At 45.3% G+C, this 24,237-nt stretch overlaps 2 protein-coding genes across 8 annotated transcripts in view; both read right to left on the reverse strand.

The window, feature by feature from the left end:
- The window catches only part of Cfap251 (cilia and flagella associated protein 251), a 71,207-nt gene extending 64,731 nt beyond the window's left edge, over positions 1 to 6,476 (reverse strand). For 2 of the 5 annotated variants that reach the window (XM_048785560.1, XM_048785559.1), the window contains exons 1-3: positions 6,214 to 6,476; positions 3,860 to 4,773; positions 2,651 to 3,034 (exon numbers count right to left, since the gene is read on the reverse strand). In XM_048785560.1, the coding sequence (XP_048641517.1) occupies positions 2,651 to 3,034; positions 3,860 to 4,753 (1,278 nt within the window). In that variant the 5' untranslated portion in view covers positions 4,754 to 4,773; positions 6,214 to 6,476. Of the gene's footprint in view, positions 1 to 2,650; positions 3,035 to 3,859; positions 4,774 to 6,200 lie in introns of all 5 variants that reach the window. The other 3 variants (XM_048785558.1, XM_048785557.1, XM_048785556.1) reach the window with 3 other exon arrangements.
- A 1,471-nt stretch (positions 6,477 to 7,947) lies between these two features.
- The window catches only part of Psmd9 (proteasome 26S subunit, non-ATPase 9), a 37,853-nt gene continuing 21,563 nt past the window's right edge, over positions 7,948 to 24,237 (reverse strand). The window contains exons 1-7 of one of the 3 annotated variants that reach the window (XM_015502465.2): positions 22,374 to 22,635; positions 18,734 to 18,751; positions 18,365 to 18,467; positions 14,679 to 14,890; positions 12,942 to 13,043; positions 8,643 to 8,731; positions 7,948 to 8,324 (exon numbers count right to left, since the gene is read on the reverse strand). In XM_015502465.2, coding sequence (XP_015357951.1) covers positions 8,297 to 8,324; positions 8,643 to 8,731; positions 12,942 to 13,043; positions 14,679 to 14,890; positions 18,365 to 18,467; positions 18,734 to 18,751; positions 22,374 to 22,493 — 672 coding nt within the window. In that variant the 5' untranslated portion in view covers positions 22,494 to 22,635 and the 3' untranslated portion in view covers positions 7,948 to 8,296. Of the gene's footprint in view, positions 8,325 to 8,642; positions 8,732 to 12,941; positions 13,044 to 14,678; positions 14,891 to 18,364; positions 18,468 to 18,733; positions 18,752 to 22,373; positions 22,636 to 24,237 lie in introns of those variants that run through there. The other 2 variants (XM_048785565.1, XM_048785566.1) reach the window with 2 other exon arrangements.

Here is a 24,237-nt window from a genome sequence, read left to right on the forward strand (position 1 = left end):
ATATATATATATATATTTTTTTTTTTTTTTTTTTTAACCAGGGGGCTGGGGCTATAGCTCAGTGGTAGAGCACTTGCCTAGCATGGATGAGGCACTGGGTTCAATCCTCAGCACACATTAAAAAAAATAGATAAGTAAAATAAGTTAAAATTCTTTTTAAAAAATTAGGGACAATTAATTAAACATGGAAGAATGTAGAAAGTGATGTTTGAATGATGAGACGTTAAAAATCAGGGAATTATATTGGACTATAGAAACAAAATCGGGAAAGTTTCCTTTCTTATCTATGAACTAAGTACTTATAAAGTTAAATGGATATACCATACATTTTTCCCCAAGACAGACATAGCAGGTAACATGGCCAATTTCCCTCTCCTTCATTCTTCATTCTCTGTCCTGTTCTGTTTCCATGTGCCTGTTCCTTATAATTTATATTTCTATTTAGATCTTTTATTGTGTGGGCGTGAGTGGTAGAACGATGGAATCATAATTGTCTCAAGCTGCAACTTCTAGGAACAGAATTATTTAATATTTGGTTCTTAAAAACTGATTCATGCAAAATGAAATTGTTCTTTTGGAAAGTCGCTAATCCTAAAAGGATCATCATATTAATCCTGAAAATTAATTTTTCCATTTTGTAAATTAGTTATAAAAAGCAAACATTTCTGGACAGACTCTCTCCTCAGCTACAGCAGCTCTTCCCAGGTCAACTGGGCTGCCTTCACCCAGTGATGATGGGACTCGTCACCTAGCAGAGTGTTAATCCCTATATTCTATATCAGCTCTAACGTGGGGGACAAATGACCAGGAGGGAGCCACCTCTTACCTCAGCCTTTTCCTAAAACATGCTGATGTGAAAAATAAAATTTTATTGTCAAACCTGAACTTCTCTGTGTGTGATATTCTGAGATCCTGCCCATAAGAACATGATTACTTTGTTTCCTGGCTGGGTGGAATTCATGGTTATGTCTTTTGCCAGTAGCATTGTGACTTCTCTCAGGGGACCTCAAAAGAAAAAGGTGGCCACCGGAGGCACAAGAGAGAAGGAGGAGCACATTCCCCATGGCAACTTTTGTGAGAGGGAAGAAGGAATTAGAAGAAACATAAATGGCTACAGAGAAGTGAGCAGTTACATTTAAAAAGAAAAAATGGAGCTACAGGCACCGATATCAGAAACCTTCCAAGACATACCGAGTTTTCCACATCTTGCACAAATGCAGGATATCTCAGTGGTTAAAAAAGAAAAAAAATTAAACCAAATGTGAGCTGTGTGTGTGTGCACCCTATGAACACACAGTATGTTGGTGTTCGTCAGGAGAAAGATCAGGAAAGACACAGTCTCCCAGATGGAGCAGGAGTTCCCAGGGAAGCGAGATGGATGGGAGTGGGTGTGGGAGAGGGCTCTTCCTTCAGACATGTCTATGTTGTATGACGTCTTTACAAAGAGCACTGATTGGTTTAAACAAAAGAAAAATAATAAAGGAGAAAGGTACTTTCAAAAAGCTAAAGAAACTTGCAAAGATCCAGGAAAGTTTTGGTCCTTCAGCGAGACCAAAGCCGACTGGAACCAGAACTGGGGAATGGCTCTCCTGGAGGCCAGCGGCAGGCCGGGCATGGATTCCTCGCTCTTGCGGCCATCCTACCTGAGCTCTGGTGAGCTGGAGAAATAAGACCAAAGTCTGGATGGGCCCACAGCCCCATTAGTCTACAGCTCAGGCTGAACAACTGCAGGCTGTGGGAGACCCCTGCTCAAAGAAGGTCAAATCTCTAGAAAGGAGGTTTGTAGCAGTCTGCCTTCCCCACTGGATGACTCCACTCCCCATCGTCCTTGTCCTCTGCATCATACAGTGTAGAACACCCATGGTGGGTCACTGTGTTAGGAGCTATGTTGGGTACTTTATATGCCATCGATTGCTGCCAAACTTTCCACAGGCATAAGACTACAGGAAAAAAGAAAAACAAGGCAAATCCTAGGAAATGATTTTCTGAAAGTAGCAGATGGAGGAAGAAGAAGGGGAAAAAGAAAAAAAAAAAACCCTGCTTTTCCTTCTCTGAGTAAATGATAATATTTTTATGCCTCCCAGATGGTGCTTCCCTGGAATATCAGCAGCAGAGGCAGAGTCCTTGGGACAGGCTGGTGCTTTGCAAAGTAGTCTCCACTTTCATCACACCTGTCACTTTTCTGGCCAGGATTTGGGGAGTCCATAAAGGCATCAACCCAGTGGAGGGCAGAGAGGTGAGGCAAGACGGGGAAGGGAAAGAACTGAAGGGACCCGGGAGGTTACAACATGGCAGGTGGAGAGGAGAGGAAAGAGGGAGGAGGGAGAAGAAGGTGGGAAAGGAGAAGAAAAGGAAAGAGGGTGGGAGGAGAGGGAGAAAAGTCAAGGGGAGAGAGGGAGGACGAGATTTTGAGTCTCTTGCTCAAAACAGCACCCTATGGAACAAACTATGCATGGAATTTCCTGCCCGTTGAGCAACAGTATTGAACCCAGATGGAGCGTTCATGTTCCCGTTCATCACACATGTCCAACCAGAGTTCTTAGCTTAAAAAGCATCTTTCTGGTAGGACGTTCTCCAGACACACATGCAATTCTCCTGTTTTCTCATACTCTCCAAGCACCAGGGAAATGAAGGTGCACTTTATGCTTACCAAGGGGTACACAGGGGTGTTCTCATCCTTTTGGAACAAGGAATCCTCTGTGGTGGTGGACACCAGGGACTCCTTGGAGACCCTTTCTTTTTCTCCTTTTTCAGTGAGGTTGTATGACTCTTTCTTTTCATGTGTCCTTTCATCCTCTTCTGATTCTGTGGCTTCCTGTTCTGATATCAAATCCCCTTTTGCTTGTTCCATTGTGTCTTGGGGAGCTTCTCCAGGTTTCTCCTCAAGCTCTTCTGGGAACTGCCAATCTGTCTGATCAATCTCATTATTGATTTGCTCCAAATCCAGAAATGAATGTTGTGAGCTGAGATCTCTTAAAATTTCATTTATTTCAGAATTGCCTGATGGTAAGGAAGACTTATCTCCTTGGGTTTCCTTTAAAAAGAAATAAAAGGAGATCGTGATTCTAAACACAGTGCCTCCTGCACATTCTCCTATTTATTGTTCCCTCTATTCTTCACCAGCCAGTCTTGGTGTTAGCCTCACCTTGGAATTATGAGATGTTTTTCATAATGTGTCAGGAGCCTGGCACATTTTGTACTTAAGAAATGAGTCCAAGGGGCTGGGGTTGTGGCTCAGTGGTAGATGGCTTGCCTAGCATGTGGGAGGCACTGGGTTCGATTGTCAGCACCGCATATAAACAAATAAATGAATAAAGGTCCATCAATAACTAATAGAAAAAAAATGAGTCCTGGGTGAGTCTGGATTTATTCTCAGCCTACCAGCAGGCAACGACAGTAAAATCATTCTTTTAAGTGTCATTGGTGGTTTCCAAAAGCCTGCTAGACACAGAGTTATTTATGTTGGGCCAGGGCTGAGTTCTCCCCCACTAGGAACAGACTGGGGAGGCCAATACCACTGTTATTGCACTGATGCTAAGATGAGCCCACTTCCGCTAACCCCTACTGCCCTTTAAAGTCAGCTGAGTGCACACCTCCCTCCAGGGAACTTGTCCTGATCATCCTCCTAAATGGGTTAAATTGACTTTTTTTTTTTTTAATCTCCTGTGCATCTCACAATCCCTGCACCTCCATGTTGTGTTACGCATGCAGTTGTGGGTCTGCCTCCAGACATACCCTAGAGCTCCTTAATTAAATGGATTGTGTCTTATTTGGTTTTGTATCCCCAGAGCCTGGTGTATATTGAGTATTCAATTAATGATTTTGAATGAATGGAGGAATGAATTACAATTCTACTTACCAGGAAAGCTCCTGAAATGGATGACTGAGAACTAGAAAATTCTTTCTCCAAACTGATCATGGACATGATTTCTGAAGGTATCACTGTGATGTCCTCCTGGACTCCTGCAGCCACCTCTTCCTCAGTTTTTCCAAACTTGTCCTCGGTTTCTTTTACAACAGCCTCTTCCTCCTTCACCACCACCTCCTCTTCCTCTGCCTCTCCTTCCTCCTCACCTTCACCCTCTTCTTCTTCCTTCTCCTCTCCCTCATCTCCCTTCTCCTCTTTTGTTTCTTCTCTCCACTCCTTCTCCTTATCCCTTTTCCCCTCCTTTTCTTCTTCTTCCTCCTCCTCCTCCTCCTCCTCCTCTATCTCTTCCCCTTCCTTCTCCTCCTCCTCCTCCTCCATCTCTTCCCCTTCCACCTCTTCCTCCTCCTCCTCCATCTCTTCCCCTTCCACCTCTTCCTCCTCCTCCTCCATCTCTTCCCCTTCCACCTCTTCCTCCTCCTCCTCCATCTCTTCCCCTTCCACCTCTTCCTCCTCCTCCTCCATCTCTTCCCCTTCCACCTCTTCCTCCTCCNCCTCCTCTATCTCTTCCCCTTCCTTCTCCTCCTCCTCCTCCTCCATCTCTTCCCCTTCCACCTCTTCCTCCTCCTCCTCCATCTCTTCCCCTTCCACCTCTTCCTCCTCCTCCTCCATCTCTTCTCCTTCCACCTCCTCCTCCTCCTTCTCCTCCTCCATCACTTCCCCCTCCTCCTCCTCCTGAGATTCTCTCCATACTGATGTGTCATCTTCTTTTGATTTTTGCTCCATATTTTCTACCTCTTTATAATTCAAATTGTATTCTTCTTCTTCCACGTCTGTTTCTTCACTTTCTTCTGCTTCTTCCAGGGCATTTTCTTCTGCATCCGACATTTTTCTCTGTAGAGGTTCCTCTAGAGAGATATTGATCATAATAATCAGCAAGCCCCATTTTGATTCCTGGGTGTACTATCCTATTGATGAAATGTGCAACACCAGCTCTGGTTTCTTTACACAGGAATAAGAAGAATATCATATTTTTTTTTGTGTTACTGGGGATGGAGGCCATCCAGGGTGCTCTACCACTGAGCTATATCCCTAGCCCTTTTTTTAGTGGGGGAGAATGGGTAGGTACCAGGGATTGAACCCAGGGGCCTTAACTACAAGGCCACATCCCCAGCCCTCTTTTTAAAAATATATTTTAAAATTTAAGTCTTTTTTAAAAAAATGTTTTAGTTGTAGATAGACATAATACCTTTATTTTTATTTATTTATTTTTATGTGGTACTGAGGATCGAACCCAGTGCCTCACACACACTAGGCAAAAGCTCTGCCACTGAGCTACAACCCCAGCCTTATATTTTTAAATTTAGAGACAGGATCTTGCTAAGGTGCTGAGGGCCTTGCTAGGTTGCTGAGGCTGGCTTTGAACTCATGATCCTCCTGCCTCAGCCTCCCAAGCGATAGGCATGGGCTAATGTTCCCTTCTCCCTCACCCATTTTTTTAAAAAAACTGAGATAAGGTTTTGCCGAGTTGTCCAGGTTGGCCCGGAAATTGCAGTCCTCCTGCCTCATCCTCCCAAGTAACTGGGATTACAGGTGTGCGCCACCACACCCAGCAAGAATGTCATATTCTTGGGAAGGTCCAGCCTGAATCTTAAAAATATTGATTCCATGCCCTCTCATCTTTCTAGGAATATGCTTAGAGCCTTCTAACTCATTTAAAATATATTCACATTCCCACAGGCAGCAAAATTCATAACCTAGGCATTAGCAATGACTCCAAGGACACAAATAAGAGAATAAGCAGTGTAGCTTTGTGGTTAAAGCATGGGTTTTGTAGTCAAAGCCTTGCATTGAATTCCATTTCTTTGCCTCACCTGCTCCATGACCTTAGGCAAGTCGCTTTACCCCTCAGAATCTAAATTTGCTCACAGGCAAAATCAAAATGATAATACTAAATTCAGGGCTTGTGAAGATTAGATAAGGCGCCAAGTGCTCAACACAGTTCCGGCACACAGCGCAGGGAAAAAAAAGGTAATGGTCATTATGAGGATAAAAGCAACCCTAATTTTGCAAAGAAATGAACACTTTAAAAGCCCTCTGACATACTCTTTTCATTTTTTCCTTACAACAAACACGAGTTGGAGGCGAAGCCACTGCGAAAGCTAGCAGCAGCTGACTCTCCAAATTGCCAGGCACCTTGGCCCGCTTGGAGACATGGGGCTTGGGGAGGGGACAGGTGTGCGGGTCTGTGGGGGCAGAGCCCAGCCTCCTCCTGCGCCCCCAGCCACCCGAGGCCGCGACCCCCACCGGCCCCTGGACTCTGCCCCAGACTCACAGAGCGCGCCCACCTTGCTCCTCAAAAAGCCGGGGTCCTGCCTCCTGCAGCCCTCAGCTGGTTTTGGACTTTCAGCAGGCACCTTCTTCACCAGCTCCCTAGATACGGTTGCCACCCAAGCTCCATCCCCATGGCAACGGCTGCCGCCTGCCGGGGCATCCGACCGTAAAGCGAGAGGTCAGGGCCATGGTCACGTGCCCAGAAAGAGGCTGCGAGCCGGGCCCGCGCGCCCCCTGCCGGCCACTGTGGTAGCAGCTCTTACTCCCCTTGCTCTTTGACACTCCAGGAACTCTCCCTGGCTTTCCCCATGGTGTCATCCCCGGAGAAACTGCCACGACCAACACTGGCAATTCTGACTTTCCCAAGGCTGGCCATGATTATGTGAAGTGGAATGAACTATTTGATAAAATTCCTCTTGCCAAAAGCAAACTGAACTTCCTAGTCTCACGAATACAACACAAATCTATCACCTGCCTCTGGCTGGGACATTGAAGGTACAGAGAATTTTGGCTAGCAGGGATTGAATATTATCCAGGTTGCAGGATCTTGTTGTTCTTATCACAAAAATTCTGCAAAACCAGCGTGGTTAAATCATTTAGGGTCAAACTGACTCCCAGCCAGAATTGCACAGGAGAGTGCAACAGGTGGCTATTCTGGGCTTTCCAAGGGGAGGCCTGCAGGAAACCAGCCAAGGTACTGCCACAGAAGACTCTCTGCTGCTATCATTTTAGAAGGTGAATGATTCTTCCCCACTCCCACCTCCCACCATGCCCCCACTGCTGCTAAGCTGATTCATATGCACACAGCTCAAAGGAACAAAGGAGATACCAAGGGATAAACTGAATGGTGCAAGCTGTTTATTATAGTCTGGGACTTACAAAAAGAGACTGGAAAATACTTGGAATCAGTACATGGAATTTATACAGCATCCACTGGTACACAGCATGTCTGTGGCTATAAGAGGGAAGATGTGAGGCTGTACGGCAGGACAGTTGTGGGAAGATGTTCCTACGATGCCTTTCAAATTGAGCATGAAAACCCACCGTGGAAGCACACACCAATATCGACTGCCATCAGGGGAAGCTGGTATCTGCATCTAACTCCAGAAAATCCAATCCTAAGTAATGCAGGCTTCCTGGCAGAATGTGCCAGACCTTCCCCAAAACACAAAGTGGTCTGCAAGAGCTGGGGAAATAAACACTGGAACAAGAAATTAAGATGCAGAGTCCCAGGAATCACTGAAAACCATCTGACATCTTAAAAGAGAGAATGAAAGGCAGAAAGCAGCAGCATCTTCAACAGTCAGATCTGTAAACACAATTTTGAGCATACCTTAGTTCACAAAACTGTTGTTCTTAGGACATGGCTGGAAAGTACGAGGGTAAAAAGTCAATTTAGAAGCAAATTTGCAGGAGTTTTTATTCTAGAAGTGAAGGGAGCTTGCTGCCCTCTGGTGAGTTACTGAAGAGGAAGCTGGCACACACTGGGCCACCCAGGGAACCTCCTGGCTTTCCTCATTCTCCAAAGGGAGCTATGGTGGCTGTAGAGGCTCAGAGGCTAAGGATACCAAACTTCTGTGTCCAGAGTAGCAATGGTTCAATGCAAAGAAAGTTGCTGGAAAAATCTTGACTTCAGCCCAATTGCTGTTTTTTTTTTTTTGTTTTGCCCAACTTTAAGAATATTTCAACCCCATCCGAGCTTAGGTTTTGAAAGGTTCCTAATAAATTCAGCTTGGGTGACAACACAGTCATATCAGAACTGCAAAACAGTGTTTATTTGAAAAACAAAATTCCTAAAGGAATAAAGTCACATGGGCACCTGCCAGAATAACTCCCGCCCACTTGCCCACAATCCAGAGAATTCCCATTTTGTGACATGGCCCAATGTGCCAAAGATGCCAAGCACAAATCTCGTTTTTAATGCCTTAATCCAGAGAGATACATTGGGAGGCCACAGCATCTCCACCACCTAGACGTCCGGCTTCCAGCCTCTTCCAGATCCTTACTCTTTGGGAGTGAAGAGAATGAGGAAATCCCCACCAGGCCCTCGGGCAGGGCAAGGGAAGAAGCTTTCCTGATACTGTTTCCCAGGGACAGTCATCTTTGCAGAGGAATGATGTTGCAGCTACAAGGAAGAAGAGGAATGGCATCAGTCTGGTGGCCCACTGGGAGGGCGAGCAGGTGAGCCCTTGGGAGCTCCTCACCGACACCCTTTCATTCTCTCAAAGCAAATGCCCAGCTGATGAAAGGCCCAGAGACCCTCAGGAGACCCTGAGGCTCTCTCTGCCTCTACACCTAGAGCCTCCTTGCTACTATAAGCCTTTGTCTCAGTTTCTACATATTCTGGGGATTCCCACAATTCAGCAAGCCCCCTGGAATTCCCCACTTTATGGCTAACACTCCACTGACGCTGCAGTGTGCATGAGTGAGGCAGATACCTTACCCCAGCAGACCTTTCCCGGCCCAGCGTGTTGGAACAAGCCTGAGCTGGTGTCTCTCCCCTCTGCGGATTACTGTCACATTCAGGGGTTTCTGCGAGAAAAATAAGATTGTTTCAGGTTCAACTTAATATTCAAAAGGATTCAGGTTCAAACATTGACATGTCATTTTGTGCCCACCGAGTTGACCAAGATTTGTATTTTATGTTATATATTTATTTAATTTTTTTTAGTTGTAGTTGGACACAATACTTTTATTTTATTTATTTATTTTTATGTGGTGCTGAGGCTTGAACCCAGCTCCTTGCACATGCTAGGCGAGTGCTCTACCACTGAGCCCCAGCCCCTAAGATTTGTATTTTAAAGCAAAACCCTGCAGTTGGCAACAGTGTGGGCCCTTGGGGCCAGTGGGAATACACCAGTTGTGCCATCTTGCTGGAGAAATGTGTTCCCCTCAAAAATATTTACAGGGTACATGTAAGATACATTTTACAAAAGCATAAGAAGATACGCAAATGAAGTGTTCATTCCAGGACTCTGTGTGTGTGTGTGTGTGTGTGTGTGTGTATATATATATTCAAAAACTGAGAATACTCAAAATATCCATCTATAAGATATTGTTCAGCTAGGCACAGTGGTGCACGTCTATAATCACAGAAATTCAGGAGGATGAGATGGGAGGAGTGCATGTTTGAGGCCAGCCTCAGTAACTTGGCAGGACTCTCTGTCTAAATAAAATATATATATAAAAAAAAAGGGCTGGAGATGTGGCTCAGTGGTTAAGCATCCCTGGGTTCATCCCCAGTACTACTACTACTACTACTACTACTACTACTAATAATAATAATAATAATTTTAAAAAGGGCTGTGGATGCAGCTCCGTGACAGAACACTTGCCTAGCATTCACCAAGTCCCAGGTTCAATCCCCATGACCACATTAAAAAAAAAAAAAGGAGGAGGAGGAATAAAAAGAACAAAACTGTCCAGAGTTACATCCAGTCAGGTGCGCTGGCATGTCTATAATCCCACAAGTTCAAGGCCTCCTCCCCCTTTCACTTTCCTTGGTTCTGGGATTCAACCTCCTTCCTTTGGGTGCCCTGCTCCTCCCACCTCAGGACCTTGAACCTCTGGATTTGCCTTTTGGAGTATTTCATACGAGTGGGTCATATAATATGTGGGCTTTTGCATCAGGTTCTTCATTTAGCACCAGGTTTTCATGGTTCACCGATGTGTTTTATTCCTTTTTTTAAAATTTTATTTGTTCTTTTTAGTTGTACATGACAGTAGAGTCCATTTTGACATTCTTACAAACATGGAATACCTTATTCTAATTAGGATCCCAGTCATGTGGATGTACACAATGTTGAGATTGACTGGGGTATTCATATATGTACACAGGGAAAGTTATGTCTGATTCATTCCACTGTCTTTACTATTCCCATCCCCACTCTCTACCTCCTTCATTCCCCTTTGTCTAATCTATTGAATTTCTATTCTTCCCCTCACCCCCTTGTGTGTGATAACATCAAGAAATCAAAGAGAACATTCACCCTTTGGTTTGGGGGGATTGGCTTATTTCACTTAGCATGGTAGTCTCCAGTTCCACTTATTTACCAGCAAATGTCACAAACTCATTCTTCTTTATGTCTAAGTAATATTCCATTATACATATATACCACATTTTCTTTATCCATTCATCAGTTGAAGGGCACCTAGTTTGGTTCCATAGTTTAGCTATTGTGAATTGTGCTGCTGTAAACATTAATGTGGCTGTGTCATTGTAGTATGCTGATCTTAAATCCTTTAGATATATACCGAGAAGTGGCATAACTGAGTCAAATAGTGGTTCCATTCCTAGTTTTTTAGGAATCTTCATATTGCTTTACAGAGTTGGTTGCACCAATTTGCAGTCCCACCAGCAATGTATGAGTGTACCTTTTCCCCCACATCCTCACCAACATTTATAGTTACTTATATTCTTGATAATTGCCATTCTGAATGGAGTAAGATGAAATCTCAGTGTAGTTTTAATTTGCATTTCTCTAATTGCTAGAGATGGTGAACATTTTTTTCATGTATTTCATGTATTGTTGAACATTTTTCTTCTTTTGAAAAGCATCTGTTTAATTCCTTTGCCCATTTACTGATTATTTGGGTTATTTGTAGTTTTTTGGTGTTAAGCTTTTTGAGTTCTTTGTGTCCTGGAAATTAATGCCTTATCTGAGGTATAGGTGGCAAAGATTTTCTCCCATTCAGTAGGCTCTCTCTTCACACTCCTAATTGTTTTCTTTGCTGGGAAGAAGCTTTTCAGTTTCATATCATCCCATTTGTTGATTTTATTTCTTGCACTTTAGGAGTCTTACTGATGAGGTCAGTTTCTATGGTGACATATTAGAGCGCTGGCCCCGCATTTTCTTCTAATAGGTGCAGGGTTTCTGGTCTGATATGTAGGTCTTTGATCCACTTTGAGTTTTGTTGTAGGGTGAGAGACAGGGGTTAAATTTCATTCTACTACATACAGGTTTCCAGTTTTTGTAGCGCCATTTGTTGAAGAGACTATCTTTTCTCCAATGTATGTTTTTGGTGCCTTTGTCTGGTATGAGACAACTGTATTTATGTGAGTTTGTCTCTATGTCTTCTATTCTGTTGGTCGTCTTCCTGTTTTGGTGCAATGCCATGCTGTTTTAGTTACTATAATTCTGTAGTATAATTTAATGCCAGGTATTGTGATGCCTCCTTCTGGCTAAGGACTGCTTTGGCTCATTCCTTTTTTTTTGGACACAATACCTTTATTTTATTGGTTTATTTTTTTATGTGGTTCTGAGGATCAAACCCAGTGCCTCACGTGCTAGGCAAGTGGCTACCACTGAGCCACAACCTCAGGCCCTGGCTCATTCCATTTTATGACTGAATAAAATATGCATTGTTTTTATAATAAAGACTATTTATTTATTTTTGTAATGCAGGGAACTGAATCCAGAGCTAGGCATATGCTCTATCACTGAGTCACACCCTAGCCAGACAATAATGTTTTTAACTGAAGATTTACTTTTTTGAAAATATATGCACTAGGGGCTGGGGATGTGGCTCAAGCGGAAGCGTGCTCGCCTGGCATGCGTGCGGCCCGGGTTCGATCCTCAGCACCACATACAAACAAAGATGTTGTGTCCGCTGAAAACTAAAAAAAAATATTAAAATTCTCTCTCTCTCTCTAAAAAAAAAAAAAAAAAGAAAGAAAATATATACACTTGATCCAGAAACTGCACCTTAAGTAAGTTATCTGAAGAAACAGATTTATCTACAAGATTTATCTCCATACTTCCATCAACTTGAAAACTATCTAAATGGATAAAACAGAACGCTGTTAACGTTAACATTCAGCACCATGAAAATTTTTTTTGAACATATAAAAACAGATATTCAACTTTTTCCAGTAGTCAAGACAATACAAATTAAAACAAAATGTCAACTTCACAAAAATTTTCAAAGATCAATACACATATTGATCAGGGTGTAAATTAGTAAAACCTTATCAAATTACCTTAAACATGCATACTCTTCAAGCTTATGAATCTACTTGTTAGTATCCATGGAGAGAAGCACACACATGTACAGTCACATACAGTGTGCCCTACTCTTCACACTGGCACAGAGCTGGCAATACCTAAACATCCCCAGTATCAACAACAGAGTACTACGAGGCAGTGAAAAAGAGCAAGGCATGAGCCCAAGTGAACAGACTTCCAGAAACACTGTTACATGAAAACAGGAACAGGAAACAGGAGGGGGATTTGAGGTAGGTTGGCTAGGAAAGGCCTTGCTGAGAAGGTGTCAGTAGTGTAAAGAGGAGGGCAGTGAGGAAGGAAAAGCCTTGGGGTAGAGGGAACAGCAAGTGCACAGGCTCTAAACAGGGACTGCGCTGAGCAACAGCTGTGAGGCAGCCAGGGCCCCATCACTGCTTCCAGGCTACCCACAGATGCCGCCCGCTACCGTCAGAATATCTGGGTCCCCTCCTCCAATTCATACTCGGAAATCCTGATCCCCAGTGTGAAGGTACCAAGAGGTGGGACCTCTGGTTGGCATCAGGCCATGAAAGTGGAGCCCTCATGCTGAGACTCATGAAGACGCAGTGGCAAGGTGGTGTCGGTGGACTAGGAAGCAGCCTGCACCAGACCCTGAGTCTGCAGGGCCTTGCTCCTGAGCTTCCCAGCCTCCAGAACAGTGAGCTGTATGCTTCTGCTGTTTGTAGCCCCAGTATATGTAGCTGCCAACCTGCCAGGGAGCCCCCGACTCCCCAACTCACCCCCTCGCTGTGCTGCACCACACTGCCAATGTTGTGCAGCGACTGGAAGTTCTGGGTGTTCACAGAGCCAAACTCCACAATCTCATCATCCACCTGCAGACCCTAAAGAGAGAAGAGGAAATGAAGACCAAGGCTAAGGGACATGTGCTCCTGGAGTTCTCCACCCTTCAAGACCCAATTCAAGCCAAGGTCAAGAGGAGATTTCCTATAAGGGAGAACAGCAGGCTGAAAGAGGACATCAGGGATTTAAATACCTCATGCAGGAAGGGACAGTAGGCAACCGGGCCACTTCCTCTCCAGAAAAATGCTTCTTTCTGGGGCCCAACCCCAGGTTCAAAGGCAGGAAGAGGCAAGCCAGTCTTAGGTCAAGATTCAGATGAGTTAGATATTTGCACTCAAAGACCAAACAAGCTGTCACAGGCCTGAGGCTGACCAGGAGGAGAGTGATCCTTTGTTCTCGGTCCCAAGAAGAAAGATCACCACTCATTCACCCCTAACAAATACTGGTTGTGAACCAACTATAGCACTGTACTCGAGGCTATGGATACGGCTGTGAATAAAACAGAGCTTGTGCACAACTTAGAGTCCTGTGATATTGGTAATCACAAGATGATTGGCAGGTCTTGGATTCAGGACCCAGTTCTTCCTCTTGGGAGCTATCTATGCCAGCACAGGTTACCTCAGGTCTTCAAAGCTTTTCCTCATGGGTCAAACAGAGTAAAGATTAGCATCTATCCCAGAGGGTGGGCTGTGGAGTTAAACTTAACTACAAGTCTACATGCTAAGCTGGACACGAATGTCCACAGCAGCACTCTTCCTAACAACTCTAAAGTGGAAAATTCCAAATGACTATTAGTTGACAAATGGATAAACACAATCTGGCGCAGCCATGCAGGGGAATATTATTCAGCCACAAAAAGGAAGGGAGAATGGACACCTACTGCAATGCAGAGGAACCTGGAAAGCCTGATGCTGACCAAAAGAAGCCGGACACAGAAGACCCACTACATCGACCACTCCCTTTCTATTAAAGGCCCAGGACAGGCAAATCCACAAAACAAAAGGCGGATTGGAGGTTGCCAAATCAGAGGCAGCTACCTGGGACCACAGGGCTTATTTTTAGGATGATGAGAATGTTTTTTATTTCTGATCTTGTATTCATGTGTGATCACAGGAAAGTCATGCCTGATTCATTCTCCTGAGAATGTTTTTAAACCGACTGTGGTGATGGATGCACAATGCTCTGTGAAAACACTAGAAGTCTCTTAATTGTGTGCTTAGATAGGTAATTTATGATGTGTGAATACTATCTCAATAATGCTGTTAAATTAAAACAGCAAACAAACCCTGTAAGATATACAACTCATGCCTTGAGCAAAGGTAGCTCAGCATTCTCAACTACTCTTCAATACCAAGATAAAATGAGCCCCAAGAAGAGAGTCCCTTTCTGTCTCTGGGGACATTTCTCACCTTCCATCTTGTGTCCCAGCTGTCACTGGGAACAGGTCTCTCCCCCCACCCACCCAGTTTGGTGAGCAGCAGGGTTTGACCCCTCTCCAAAATCCTGACCTCCTATACACAGTAGACCTTGACCAGTGCTTGTTGAAGTGTGAAGGAAGTCAGAGCTGCAGCACAAAGAGATAGGGTCGGGTCCTCACAGCCTGCCCTGCCAGAGCCCATGACCACCCACCCACAGTGCTCCTCCCTGGGTATGGATTTGGGGCTGGGCTGGATTACCGCAATGCTGGCTGGAGAGCCAGGGCTGATGCTGTTCACTTTGGCAAAGGCCTGTGACAGGCTGTGGCCCTCATTGTGGCTCATCCTGTGGCTCATGGCCTCCTCGTGGGCCTCAGCCAAGTCCCGTGCCTGCTTCTCCTTGTCGTGAGCATGCAGCTGGTGTAGGGCCTCTTCCACCTGCTTCATCACCGCTTTGTGATCATTCTGCAGGCCTGGGGGGAGAACCGTCACATCAGGGGCACAGGACACCTGCACTCACTCACTGAGCATTTAGAAAGTGCCTGTTACATGCCAGACCTAGGGACAGAGGCTGAGGACAAATCTCGAACAAGACAAAAGGACCTTCCCTCCTGAAGTGTGCTGGCTAGAGAGAAAGCAGCTGTGGAACAGTCACCACAATAACATGCAGCGACCCCCGTGTGGGCCCAGCCAGTCGAGGACATCAGGTAGGGTTTCCCAAAGGCAGGGCAGCCCTGGCGGAGACCTAAGGGAGAGCGGAAGTAGACCTCAATTGTGAGTGAGGGGCAAGCACGGTGCTCAAGCAATTGAGTAAGGCGGGCTCTGCACAAGAAAGATGTCACTTTGCTCCTGATAGTTTGAGAAAGAAAATTGAGGCATAAGCCTCATAATACATGCTGGGGCGCTCTACCCTGTCTGGGAGAGGCCGCAGTTGTTAGCTAAAGGCTCCTTGCTACTGGGCTCTATCTAACTAGAGCGATTGGGAGGCAAATCCTTGGTTTTCCTAGAAAGAAAAAAAAAAAAAACCGGAAACTGAGAGCTTATGGATGAAATTCTCTGATTTTCTGGTACAAAAGGCTAATTCAAAATAATCACCATGCCAGTCAAACAAGTCCTGCCTAGGTTAGTCCAGCATAGCACTGGCATTTTGATAACTGTTTTTTAACCTCAAAACAACTTATCCTGCTGCTCTGGATTCCACCTCTTTGCCCACACAAATCCCTCTTCAGAGTTTCAAAGAAGGCCTGGGCACACCTTCACTGTCACCCACATCTGGCATCTGTGGGACACAGCCCGTCAGACTTTCCAGGAGCCTTCGACTGTGGGCTTAACCCCATCCCTGTCATTATGGAGCAAAGGCAAGGTCCTCAGATATTCCAGGACTCAAGTACTCAACCCACAGGAGCAGGCGGGAGGAAAGAACCCAGAACTGAGCAAATGGAGACATATCCTGGCAGGAAGGCTAAAAACAAAAAGTCCACCACCATGTGGTGAGGTCCATGAGGGTCCCAAGAATCCCCATCAACGCCCAGCACCTAGTCAATACTTAATACACAACTACTGGGTAACAGAATAAATGCCTTTATTCACAATATATTATAATTCTATCAGAATTGAAAAAAAAATTTTGATAAATCTTTTTGCAGTAGATTTCAAAAACCAAATTTGCATTTACAACAATATACCAGGCTAACAAGCTGCTAATCAGGGGAAACCGGGTACAAAATATGTGGGATCTTTCTATATTAATTTCCCAATTTTTACATAAATCTGAACTGTTCTAAAATATAAAGCCCGCTTTAAAAATACAATAGATTAGTGAGGAAAGGGGAGGGTAAGAGAGGGTAAAGGGCGGATATGATCAAAGTACATTACACATATGTACAAACATGCCACAATACAGCCTTTACTCTACACAATTAATACACAAACACAAAAACAAAATGTGAGCCCATGGCCATGCCAATAATCCCAGCAGCTCAGGAAGCTGAGGCAGAAGGATCACAAGTTCAAGGCCAATCTCAACAATTTAGCAAAACCTCGCCTCAGAATTAAATAAAAAAGGCTGGGAATGGAGCTCAGCAGTAAAGTGCCCCTTCAAATCCCCAGTACTACAAAAATTTTTTAAAAACTAAAAAATAAACTTGTGAGAATAGTTTTTCAAAAGAAGACCAATGAGGAAGAATTGCTCAACAGACTCTTATGTGTAGTAAAGTCATTAAGATGGCACCATAGGACACCCAAAGAATAGATCAATAGGAGAGTGAAAAAAGACCAAGAATAGACCTAAGCATGAGTGGGAATGTGGTATGTGGCAACACTAGCATTTTAAATTAGAGGGAAAGAGGAGACTATTAATAAATGGTTAGAATATCAAACTAATCATCTGGAGAAAAAAAAGTCAGCAGGTGCTCAGTAGCTCAGTCCCCCTGCAATCTCCCCAGGGTCCTCCTAATGTAGAGGCACACTGCCACATCCCAGGAACTCTAAAGGTTTAGACAAAGTCCCCAAACTTCCCTCAAGCCTGGTCATATTAACATGGCTTTCCCCTTCTCTGTGTCTTCCTATTTCCTATTTATTTTAATCTACAAATGAAGTTCTTCTTTTACCAAAATCTTTAGGGGCAAGTGACACTCTTAAAAGGTGTCCCATTATCTTACTGTGGCGTGAGGAACTTCAGCTCTGTCAACCCTGGGGTTCCATGTTCCACCAGGGCATGCTGCAGGTGAAACCAGGGTTCAAACAGATTAAATGGCATTCCTTCAGTGAAAAGCACAGATAATAAATTCCCTTGTAATGAGAGTCCATGGTCAAGACCCACCGCTGCCTACCAGGGGCAGGGTGAGGAATGGCCTCCACAGTGCCCACGGCCTCATCTCTGGAGTCGGTGAACACCTGACCTGCCATGGCAAAAGGAACTTGGCAGACGTGGTTAAGGACCCTGAGATGGAGAGATGGCCCTTCATCACAGTGGTCTTGAGAAGTGAAAGAGGAGACGGGAGAGTGAGAGAAAGAGGCGAAGACAGAATCAGAGGCTGGGGAGATGCAACGGCCTTCAAGATGGAGATGTCCAGGGGCCGGGAAATACAGGTGGCATCCCGATGCAGGAACAGGCAAGGAAATGGGACCTTGTCTGAGCTTCCACAGGGAGCCAGCCCTGCGGGCTCTTTGAGTTTAGTCCAGTGAGACCCATCTACACTTCTCACCTCCAGAACAGTAGGCTCAATGTGTGTGGTTTTAAGGCAGGAAGTCCGTGGGCATTTGTTACAAAAGAAACAGAAAACCAGCACCCAGCCTCTACTCTCTCCCAGTCCCTTAGCTAAAAGCAAATGAATGCATAAAAGAATTCATTCAGGACAGTGATGCGCCTGCGCCTGCGGTTGGTCCCCAGCTTTTCTGATGGGCAGAAGGGCCTATGAGGGGAAGGAGAAGTTGACAGAATGGGCAGGAGGTGGGACTTGCAGAAAAGATCCTGGAGAGGGGGTGCTGGCTGGCGCTGGACCTCCCCACCTCTTCTTGCCTTTTCTTTCCTGCTTGCAACATGGGCTACTGACCCCAAAGGAGATGCAGAACCTGGACTTGTGCTCAGCAGCCCAGTGTACACATTTCATGTCTTTTGTTGGAGTGACCATAGTCAGGTCACTACCCTAAACAGCCAAACATGTTCCCTAACACACACACAATGGATTTGACCAGGACTTTAAGCAGCACTGGACTTGGGCTTCTGTGGATGAACAAAGTTTTCTTAAGAACAAAACAAAAAAAAAATGAAAGCCTACATGTAGAACCCTCGAGTCTAATTTGCTCCCTTCAGTCTTCCCCTTGGTGGGGGCAGTGAGATAATCGCATCAAGGAAAGGGGTCAGCAGATATCCTGCATATAGGCCATTCCATTTGTGGGCTTTTAGCATCCTGCCATGTAGCAAGGAACCCATGAGGGCCACTCACAGATGATGTTGTGCCTTGCGGTGCGGACCTGGTACACATCCACGTCTGCCCGGGGGTAGCCCTCGAAGTCCACCAGTGGCTCGTTCATCCCAACTCCTTTTTGCTGGAGGAAAAACACGTGGTCAAAAAGATGTCACAGGTGGAGCGTTCTCCATAAGCCATTCCCCAGACCCTTGCCCTTCTGAGCTGTAATACAGGTGCAGGAGAGGTGCTTATCTCATGACCTCATAACTACCTGTGAGGTGGGACTAGCCTTTCATCTTTAATATTTAAACACCATAATGCATGAACATGTTCTTTTCTGAAGTTAAAACAGGGAACACAAAACTGAGGTTCCCCCCGAGCATCACCATGAGCCCACCTCTCCACTGACTCCCCCAAATCCTCCTTCCCCCAGACAGCTGGCACCCAGCTGATCACCCTGAAGTTGGAGGGGGGTGAAAACCCCACCGAGCTCCCAGCTGTGGCTGGGTTTCCAGTCTTCTGAAAATTAAAAGCTCTACAAGGGCTTTCCAAGATGCTTTTTGTCCTTGGAAGGATAAAGACATTACTGGTAACCTCCAAGGAGGGGCATTGGTGGTTCTTTCATCTTTTTGCAGGCTTCAAATTTTGACAATTGAAATGTATTCCCTATTCAAAATAACACATTTATTTTAACATTTTATTTTGAGACAGGGTCTCACTAGTTTTCCTAGGATGACTTCTAACCTCTGGGCTCAAGTGATCTCCCTGCATCAGCCTCCCAAGAAGCTGGGACTACAGGAAGAGGTATGTGCCACCACACACAACTTGCCTTACCATTTTAAAGTCTCTTCCTACATAAGTCAAGGGACAGTGCATTAAAATAACCAAACATGTCACACAGTGTAAGGCAGGGGCTTTGTACCTGGTTAGACAACTTGAGTTCCTGTTCTGCCAAGGAGCTGCTGGCGCCTGTGCCTTGCCCTCCCCTCTCTATGCCTCAGTTTCCTCACTGCATGACGGGAACAGACACGCCCCTTCCTTCCTGCTGCAAGAACTAATGACCTGATCTCTGTGGACACTCAGCACAGAGCCAGGCATATCCATAGTGTAGAGGGCTAAATAGTGCACCCCCAAAGATATGACCACATCCTCACCCCCAGAACCTCTGAATGTGACGTTATCTGGGAAAAGGTCTTTGCAGATGTGATTAAGCTTAGGCTCTTGAGACAAGATCATCCTGGATTCCTCATGGGCCTAAAACCAGTGACGGTGTCCTTGAAACAGAAAGGCAAAGGGGGAGCTGGACACAGCTGGACAGAAGGCCAGGTGGAAATAAAGGCAGGGACTGAGGTCACACAGCTGCAAGCCAAGGACTGCAGGTGCGACTGGAAACTGAGGGGGCACAGGACACAGGACCGGAACCGAGAGCCTCCAGACGGGACCAATCCTACTGACACACCTTGATTTTAGACTTCAGCCTCTAAAATTGAGAGAGAATAAATTCTTTTTTTTTTTAAGAGAGAGAGAGAGAATTTTTTAAAATATTTATTTTTTAGTTTTCGGGGGACACAACATCTTTATTTTTTTATTTTTATGTGGTGCTCAGGATGGAAACCCAGTGCCCCACGCATGCCAGGCGAGCGCGCTACTGCTTGAGCCACATCCCCAGCCCCAAGAATAAATTCTTTTTTTTTTTTAAAGAGAGAGAGAGAGAGAGAGAGAGAGAGAGAGAGAAAATTTTTTAATATTTATTTTTTAGTTTTCGGCGGACACAACATGTTTGTTTGTATGTGGTGCTGAGGATCGAACCCGGGCCGCAAGCATGCCAGGAGAGCGTGCTACCGCTTGAGCCACATCCCCAGCCCCAGAATAAATTCTTTTTAAGCCACCAACTTTGTGGCAATTTGTCAGAGAGGCCCCAGGAAACTACCATGCATAGAAAATAATAAATGGAGTCTGTAATTATTTGTCACTCCAGAGACAAGCTGCCCAGTGTGCACGGCACTGACAGAGCTACCTGTTCACTTTCCTCACCTCTTCTCTGGAAGCCTCTGTGTACCCCCAGACCAGTTCCCTGTTGAGGGAGAGGGTTCAACACTCGCCCTCAACACAGAGGGCTCTGGTACGTGTCTCCTATCTTCCCACAAACACCAGGAGGGACTGGCCTCACAGAATCAATACTACATAAGACACTGCTTCTTAAAGGGTGGGACCTACACCAGTGGCAGCTCACACATAGGTCTAAACAACACTAACTCTGAAATACTTGTTATTACTTGTCTTTCTATGAGAGACATCCCAGTGGCTGAGGGCGGCTTCTCACCATGGTTTTGATTTGCATTTCACCAACAGCTACTCACAGTCAGCACTGTTTCATGTGCTTATTGGCCATTTGTATTTACTATATTTTTCTTTGGAAAATGTCTATTCAGATTCTTTGCTTATATTTTGAGTTGTCTTTTTACTATAGAGTTGGAAGTGCACTTACTAAATTCTAGATGCTACCCTTACCAGATATTTTCTAAGGATTTTCCCATTTTATGGCTTGTCTTTTCATCTTCTTGATTATATGCTTTGAAACATGATTTTAATTTTGAAATCCAATTTATCATTTTTGCTTTCATATCTTGTGCTCTTGGTGTCATATCTAAGAAGGTTTTAACTAACTCAAGTTCACTTAGATTTATGCCTATGCTTTATTCTAAGAAATTCAAATGAGCTGGACACCTGGCACACGCCTATAATCCCAGGGGCTCATGTGGCTGAGGTAGGAGGATTGGAAGTTCAAAGTCAATTAGGCCATAAGCAACTTAATGAGACCCTGTCTCAAGATAAAAAAAATAAAAAGGGCTGGGAACGTGGCTCACTGATTAAGCATCCCTGGGTTCATCCCTGGTACCAAAAAAAAAAAAAAAAAGTTAGACTTTTAACTCTCCATTAAAGGAAAATCAAACATAGAGTAGGACTTCAGGCATAAAGCCTTCAGCAGGCAACCAAGCACAGGTAGAAGCAATTGATGTACAGTATCACCTTAATATGTACCTTATATTTGAGGGAAGAAATCGAAATTTTTCATATACAGGGGAATTACAGATTTTTATTTTAAAATAAAAATATGTGAGTAATATCAATATCAATGTAATAATTGTATAAGATGTGGATAGTTCTGTCTGCGGTAGAAAAAGTAAGTAAGATTGGAGAAATTGCAGGCAATCTTCTTGAAAGTTCTGGACTGAACAGATCTGTGGTCTGAATCCCACACAAGACTTTGAGCAAGTGACTTCCCTTTTCCGAGCTTCAGGGGCACTTCCAACTTCATGGTGTAGTTGTCGGGGTTCCTGATAAAACCCACAACCCAGTACCCTTCAGGGGTCAGGTGTGCACCCAGTAAAGGTACCTTGGCCTCCACGGGATACATCTTTTCCCATCACACCTATTTGGATATAATTAGCCTCCTCTTCCACTGCAAAGTGATTTGCGGTCTTACACCAAGTGGCCTAACCTCCTTTGGAGTCAGACAGACCTGGGAAGCACTCCACTCCTGCCATTGCGGAACTAGACAAGCTTTTGCCCCACTCTGGGTCTCTGTTTCTTCCTTGGACAAAAAGGATATCAGGCCTTGTCAGTCAAAACGTAGTCCTTACACTATCAGCGTCAGCATCAACCAGATGCCAGGTGATTCTCACCCGTACTGAGACTCAGTGGACGCTGATGTAAAACATCAGCAAAGCCAACTTCACCTGTCGACACTGACTACCGCCCCTGCCTCTGCTAATATTGCAGCTCTGTGGCTCCAGGCAGGTCGAAGGAACGCCGCGGCGACCCCTTCCCTAAGGTGGGGACAGAACAGCTCCCACCTCAAGGGTCGCCACGAAGATTAAGCGGGCAGGCCAACGACAGCGCCTGGCACAGAGAGAAGACGCCACAAATGCGTGCTGGAACTGCCAACCCAGCGGCTGAAGCTGCCGTCGCCGGTGCCCGCACTGCCTGCTGCCCACGGGCCTCCCCGGGAGCGGAAGACCCACGAACCGCGCCCGAGCGGGGCTCCGGCCTCCNTCTGCGCCTCGATCTCCTCCTTGCGACGCATCAGCTCGTGGATGTCGCTGACAGTCGCCGCTCGGGCCCCCGACGAGCTTCCACTCTGCCCCACGTCCCTATCCGACATCGCGGACCGCTGTCAGGGATCCTGGACGCCCGGCTTCCCGGTCACGGACCCCGGAGGAGACAGGGGCTACGGCTCCACCCGCGGGCCAAAACACCTCGGCCGTCAGAGAACGCCAGGAGAGGCGAGGGGCGGACCTATCAGAAGCCACACCCCCGTATGAACCTGTGGTTTTAGCCCTAACACAGGAAGGACTGGGTTCTCATGCGGCTACGCAGAAGCGCACGCAGGCAGGCGTCAGGTGACTCATTTTCGTTCTGTTTCACGCAACAAACATTTTTAAGCGCCTGCTGTATGTATGTGCCACAGAACTCTGCCCTGGCGCTCCAATTCGATTCTTCATGTCTTCAGAGCCCTTAAAGATTTACAAAATACATTCAGGTTTCTTACCCACTCCTCAATCCAGTTCAAATCCACTCTCTTGACACTTACAGTGATCTGTGTGACCTTAGGTAAGCTACCTCGCCTCTCTAAGCCTCAGTTTCCTCACTGTAAAACGGTATAGTGCATCGATAGCACTCTATATCACGGGGCTGTCCTGCCAACAATTATTCTGAACGCTTCCTATCTGCACACGCTGCCCTAGTTCTGGAGTGGTGAAGGTCTGTGCAGTAGGTATTACGTCCTCTATAAATTGTGGTAAAAATACTAGCCATGAAGAGCTGGGGGCATAGATCAAGGGTAGAGACTTGACTAGCTTGTGCCAGCACTTGGTGAGGAGGATGATAATAATTATTTATCAAATACTTATGCCAAGATACTGATCTGAAATCAGTGTCCAAAATGTATCAATTCACCAACCCAATGAAGCCAGGATCATTATTATCCCCACTTGACAGCTGAGGAGACCATCGCAATAACCCACTTAGCCAACTAGCAAAACAGGAAGCCCGCGTTCCAATCCAACTGAACCAAACAATCAGACTTAACAGGTGCAACCAACAGTTTACAAAAGAAATAGAACTCTACACTAGTCCTCCTCTATTTTATGTAATCAATTCTTAAAAACAAAACAAAAAAAAAAAACCTAACATTTTAAACAATGACCAAAAAGAAAATGAGAGAGCATAACTAAGTGCACATCATCACATGTATGCCTAATATTCTGCACTGAGCAAGACACATCACCTATGAAGTATTCAAACATGTTTGGCCTGAATCTAGTCATGGAAAAACACTGAAGCCAGATTTAAAGTTAGGTAGTCAGTGTAGTTAGGTAAATCGGGTCTAATACCGAGTGAAATCTAAAATGGAGGCCATGCTGGCAATGATTCCGGGAAACGCAGGACAACTCATGGAATGTTAATGAAGTCCTGAAAAGGCCCTAGGCCAAAGTCCACCTCAAAGAAATGTCAATGAACAGCCCCCAGCAAAAAGGTGCTGACTCAGAAGTCCTTCCTGACCAGATTACTTCTTTGGCCCACCTGTGTCCCACCCCGCGGGCCTTCCCACCTACATTCCATCACTGAAAGAACTATAAAAAGGGGAGACAACATCCCTTCCACAGATTCCACCTCTTGGGTCCCCTTCTTCCTCCGGGAGAAGTCTTTTCTGCTGTCCTTTAATAAACTTCTAATTTCTACTCTGACCTTGCCTCGGCGTGCTTCTTTGGTGTTATTCTTCAACATTGGGGAAGCAAGAACTCGTCACCGGTCAACAGCGGTAACAACACCCAGACAAATGTAAAGCAAGGGGACATTTTCAAAACAACTGGCCTGAATGCTTCAGAAAGGTCAATGTTGTGAAA

Source organism: Marmota marmota, unplaced genomic scaffold (genome assembly GCF_001458135.2).
Source record: "Marmota marmota marmota unplaced genomic scaffold, marMar, whole genome shotgun sequence".
Classification (NCBI taxonomy): domain Eukaryota; kingdom Metazoa; phylum Chordata; class Mammalia; order Rodentia; family Sciuridae; genus Marmota; species Marmota marmota.